A 5,881-nucleotide genomic window follows, 5' to 3' on the forward strand; every position below is an offset into this window, starting at 1 on the left:
TCGGGGGCGCGAGGGGCGGGACGGAGGCGCGGCGCGTACCGGCGGGCGCTCAGACTTGAAGAAGAGGCAGCGCGACAGTGGCGGGAGCCAATCGCAGCCAGGCCTCGGGAGCGGAGAGGCCGGGCTGGAGACTTCGGAGACCGCGGTGCAGGTGGGTGATCGCGGGGCACCGGGGGAGCGTCGGGGGCCCGCCTCGTTCCCGGGCCAGGGCCGGCCTCATCGTCCGCAAAGCCGAGGGCTCTCTGGCCTCGGTCGCCCATGCCGCTCGTCTTGAGCCGGGGCGAGGGGGCTTCCGTGACACAGGGCGCCGCGGGGCGCTTCGGGAGTTGTTTCCAGGGCCCCGGGTTGCCTCCCCCAACACCCGACCCCGGAGGCCTGAGCGCCCCGAGGCCCTTCCGGCCCTATGCCCGCCCCGGCCCCCAACCCCGCCTCACTCCTTCTGGAGCGGCACGGCCCCCGCCTTAAGCCGAGAGAGACTTCGGGCGAGCCACGGAGCCGTGCAGAGGCCGTCAAGGGATCCAGGGGCTGTTTCTTCGTTTGCCAAGCCCGGGCCGGAGCCCTGGGGAGAAAAGTGAGGATTCTGTTGTTGAGGCGCCGGTGGTTCCGTTCTTATTACGGGTCCTGGCTCTGAAAGCAACGGAACCAAGTTAAATAGTTTCAGGAGCCCTTCATAGTTGCTCTGCGCCTTTGCTCAGATGTTTGTGATCAAAGATCTTGCGGCTTTGGGGCCAGGGAACAGTTGAGATCTGTAGATGAATATAAATGCCCATCTTTGAGATAGATTAAATGCCACGCTGTGTGATTCAGCCAATTCCCTTCTTCCTTTGGCTGCCAGAGAATATTAACTAAAGGCCAGCAGTAGTACTTAACAGTTACCTGCGGCTTACTTCCGTCTTTTTTAAAATGGGTTCTATTCTATTTTCATTTATATTTATTTCTGTTAACTTTTCGTGATATCAGCCCCCCTCCAGTCATTTCAACTAAATGGGATCTTGAACACAAGCAAACACAAATCCTCAAAGGGCTTTAAAATTAATAACTCGCTTCACATATCAGTGTGGCTAATACTAAAAACGTGTCAGGTGCTTTATCTGCTTACAGTCTGGCAAAGAAGATGAACCATGTACAAAAAACTACAGAAAGAGAAAATGTAAAGATATGTAAAGTATGAAGTGCTGATACCCATACCAGCAATGATTGTTACTAATTTCTCTATTTTTAACGTTGTGTAGCTAAGCATCATATTAAAACTTTTCCATTCTTGTTTATTTGAACTTTTACAATTTTGGTATATTTATGTTTCTAAACCACTTATATGTTCATTATCTCACGTGTTCTATGCAGTAATTTTTACTGATGCAGAAACTGAGATGAGAAAGAGAATTTATGGGATTACTTAAACTCAGATTTAGAAATTTATGGTCTACCCTTTTACTATTCAACTAAGCTTTGTGTATTCACTCTATAGAGCCTAATGTAGGCAGGTAATGTAGTGATTATTTGTACTTGTTCTCTCAGAATATTCTCCGCAACTTCCATCATCACATTCCTTGTTTTTCTTTGTCATTCAGGTCTCAAATGTCATACCAAAGAGAATGTCTCCATGGAACATGTATAGAAAGCTCACTCTTACCATTCCCTAACCCCCAGCCCTGAGCCTTACCTTAGTCGACACTCTTTATAGGTTTGTTTAATGTAATCCCCTTCCCCATCTACTTTTATTTTTTATTTTTTTATTTTTTTTTGAGGATTCATTGAACATTTATTTGGACAGGGTACGGAGTTGAGAGTGTCACTTCCTAGGCACCCCATCTACTTTTAAAATTCTTACTTGTCCTTGAAGGCTTAGCTCAAATCTAAAGGACTACCACAGCGTATTAAAAAAAAAAAAAAAAAATATATATATATATATATATATATATACACACACACACACATATAGTCTATACAATTCGTTTGACAATTATTCTAGTACTATTTTATGACATCTCTTCTGTTGGCCTGAATTATTTATATGTGTGTTATCTTGCAAATTAGAATGTGAACTGCTCAAGGGGGATTTCCTGTGTATCTTGTCCTTTACAAATAGTTTACTTCAGCAAATGTTTTTGATGAACTTTTAATAGATTTTACTCTTCATAAGCCAATACTGATATTTATATTCTACCTTTACTTTGTTTACTTTTTTCTTAAAGACATATAAAGTGTGAAGTTAATAGCTTGCCTAATTATATGCAATAAACCCAAAAATGTATTGCAGTATTTTTTACTGCATTGGTTAGGGAAAAAAAAAGAACTAAAGCTTCTGAGAGCATTCGTCTTGCCAGATCCTGATCTGTGGCTTCTTAGGATTATGAGAGACTTGTGTTCTATTTTCAGTTCTATCACCAGTTATCTTTGTGACTTTGGGTAAATAACATAACCTCTCCCAAGTATCAGTTTTAGTAGAAAAGTATCAAGTGAAATATATCTCTAAAATTTGGTGATTTTTTTTTTTTTTTTAGGTAGTGTTCATTAGTTTTTTATTCTGTTGCAAAATCTTGATTTCCCCTATTCCTTTAATTCCTGTATCTGATCTGTCCCAAAGTTCTATTGGTTCTATTTCTAAAATAGAGCTAAAATATATTTCTAGTCTCTAGTCTAAACCATCGTCATTTCTAACCTGAAATACTGATTAGTTTTCTATCTTGTTCAGGAAAGGGAAACATTCTCTTCCTGTGTCTGTCCTCCATGACAAGCACTCCTGAACCAGTCTTCAGAGCTAAGTTTATAAGGCTGTGCTCTTAAACACAGTGCTGTAGGCCTCTTTATTTAAGCTAAGGAGAGAGGAAACCTGAAAAGTGTTGTGGCACAGGAAAGAAGGGGGAACTAGTTAACAGTGTGAACACCTCTGAGAGGTTATAAGATGAGGGGAGAGAAGTTAGCATTTGACTGCAAGTTCAGAGTGTGGTGACATTGACATGAACAGTTTATATTCATTTTTATTTGTATTATTTATTTATTTTATTGAAGTATAGGTGGCTTACAATGTTTTGAGTATACAGCCAAATGATTACATTATATATATATATATGTATATGTATATAAATGAGACTTTGAATATAGTGCCCTATGCTATACAGTAGGTCCTTGTTTATTTTATATATGTAGTGTGTATCCTTTAATTCCCAGGTCTCAGTTTATCTCTTCCCCTATTTCCCTTTTGGTAACCATCAATTATTTTTCTATGTCTGTGAGCTTATTTCTGTTTTTAAAGTCAGTTTAATTGTATCATTTTTTAGATTCCACATAATAAGTGATATCATATATTTATCTTTCTGTGTCTGATTTATTTCACTTAGTGTGATAATCTCTAGGTCCATCCATGTTGCTGCAAATGGTATTATTTCATTCTTTTATTTTATTTTTTTTTTTTTTATTTTTTTTTTATTTCATTCTTTTAAATGGCTGAGTACTATTGCATTTATATATGTCACATCTTCTTTATCCGTTCATATGCTGATGGACATTTAGGTTGCTTCCTTGTCTTGGCTATTGTTAATAGTGCTGCTGTGAACATAGGGTGCATGTATCTTTTCTAATTAGACTTTTTTTCTTTCTTGAATATATGTGGGATTGCTTGATCATGTGGTAATTTCGTTTTGTTTTTAAGAAGCCTTCATACTGTTCTCCATAGTGGCTGAACCAGTTTATATTGCTACCAGTAGTGTAGGAGAGTTCCCTTTTCTCCACATGCTCTGTAGCATTTATTTGTAGGTTTTTTTGATGATGGCCATCCTGACTCATGTAAGGTGGTACCTCATTGTAGTTTTAATTTGCATTTTCCTTATAATAAATGATGTTGAGCATCTTATTACGTGCCTGTTGGCCATCTGTGTGTCTTCTTTGGAGAAATGTCTGTTTAGGTCTTCTGTCTATTTTATGATTAGGTTGTTGATTTTGATATTGTGTTGTATAAGCTGTTTGTATATTTTAGAAATTAAGACTTTGTTGATTGTACTGTTTGCAAATATTTTCTCCCATTCTGAAGGTTGTCTTTTTGTTTTGTTTATTATTTCTTTTTCTGTGCAATAGATTTTAAGTTTAATTAGATCCTATTTGTTTTTATTTGCTTTTGTTTCCAATTCTAGGGGAGAGATACAAAAATGTTGCTGGGATTTATGTCAAAGAGTTTGTTTTCCTCTAGGAGTTTTATAATACTGGGTTTTGCATTTAGATCTTTAATCCATTTTGAGTTTTTTTTTTTTTTTTATCTGTATATGTGTTAAAGAATATTCTAATTTTATTCTTTTACTTGTAGCTGTCCACTATTCTCAGCAGCTCTTATTGAAGAGACCATCTTCTCTGTTGTGTTGTAATTGATTGACTATAAGTGTGTGGGTTTATTTCTGGGCTTTCTGACCTTTTGCATTGATCTGTGTGTGTGTTTGTACCAGTACAATACTGTTTTGATTATTCTAGCTTTGTATAGGCTGAAGTCAGGGAGCATGATTCCTCCAGCTCCATTCTTCTTTCTTAAGATTGTTTTGGCTATTTTGGGTCTTTTGTTTTCCATACAAATTTAAAAAAATTTTTGGTTCAGTGACAGGAACAATGTTAATAGAGTGAAAGAGAAGAACCTGATTGTAGTGGATTGAGATAATAACTGGTTGCAAAGTTACTGCAGACAATTCTTTAAAGAATTTTTTCTGGGAATAAAAGAATAGGATGATAGCTAGCAGAGAGTGCAAGGTCAAATGATAGATTTTTGTTTGATGTTTGTTTAAAGATGGGAGATAGTAAAACTTGTATACTGATAGAAAATGTCCAGTAGAGTGGGAGAAATTGTGAATGTATGAGTTTGTATGTGTGTTCACCACTCAGAAGTGTACTCCACAGTGGAGGACCTTGTCTCTAATGTTTTTGACTCTGTGTCCAATCTCTGGAATAGTGCTTACTACAATAATAGTTACTTCATAAATATTCTAATATTTGTTGAATAAATGAAAATTTAGACTCTATTTATCTTAACTTCTTTCAATTCATTCTTTACACATCAGCCAGATGGATTATTTTAAAAAAATAAATCAGATTATGTTCCTATCTAGTTCAGTTTTCCATAAATCCAGTAGGAAGTCAAGAAACACCCGAAGTAACAGGCAAATTTGGCCTTGGAATATGGAATGAAGCAGGACCAAGGCTAATAGAGTTTTGACAAGAGAATGCACTGGTCATAGCAAACACCTTCTTCCAACAGCACAAGAGAAGACCCTAACATGGACATCAGCAGATGGCCAACACCAAAATCAGATTAATTATATTCTTTGCAGCCAAAGATGGAGAAGCTCTATACAGTCAGCAAAAACAAGACCGGGAGCTGACTGTGGCTCAGATCATGAACACCTTATTGCCAAATTCAGACTTAAATTGAAGAAAGTAGGGAAAACCACTAGACCATTCAGGTATGACCTAAATTAAATCCCTTACAACTATACAATGGCAGTGATTAGTATATTTAAGGGACTAGATATGACAGACAGAGTACCTGATGAACTATGGATGGACGTTCATGACACTGTACAGGAGAGAGGGATCAAGACCATCCCTAAGAAAAATAAATGCAAAAAAGCAAAATGGCTGTCTGAGGAGGTCTTACAAATAGCTGTGAAAAGAAGGGAAGCGAAAAGCAGAGGAGAAAAGGAAAGATATACCCATTTGAATACAGAGTTCCAAAGAATAGCAAGGAGAGATAAGAAAGCCTTCCTCGGTGATCAGTGCAAAGAAATAGAGGAAAACAATAGAAGGGGAAAGACTAGAGATCTCTTCAAGAAAATTAGAGATACCAAAGGAACATTTCATGCAAAGATGGGCTCAATAAAGGACAGTAATGGTATGGACCTAA

At 38.0% G+C, this 5,881-nt stretch overlaps 2 protein-coding genes across 3 annotated transcripts in view; one reads left to right on the forward strand and one right to left on the reverse strand.

Moving 5' to 3' along the window:
* Positions 1-260, reverse strand: part of LOC104999604 (L-aminoadipate-semialdehyde dehydrogenase-phosphopantetheinyl transferase-like) — a 26,721-nt gene extending 26,461 nt beyond the window's left edge. Inside the window, exon 1 of the mRNA XM_010855162.1 lies at positions 40-260. Within this exon, the coding sequence (XP_010853464.1) occupies positions 40-260 (221 nt within the window). The remainder of the gene's footprint in view (positions 1-39) is intronic.
* The window catches only part of KBTBD3 (kelch repeat and BTB (POZ) domain containing 3), a 71,177-nt gene continuing 65,356 nt past the window's right edge, over positions 61-5,881 (forward strand). Inside the window, exon 1 of one of the 2 annotated variants that reach the window (XM_010855149.1) lies at positions 61-151. The gene's annotated coding sequence lies outside the window, so the exon portion shown is untranslated. The other variant, XM_010855150.1, reaches the window with a different exon arrangement.

The sequence above is a fragment of the Bison bison genome, unplaced genomic scaffold, assembly GCF_000754665.1.
Source record: "Bison bison bison isolate TAMUID 2011002044 unplaced genomic scaffold, Bison_UMD1.0 scf7180017864355, whole genome shotgun sequence".
NCBI classification, from domain to species: Eukaryota; Metazoa; Chordata; class Mammalia; order Artiodactyla; family Bovidae; genus Bison; species Bison bison.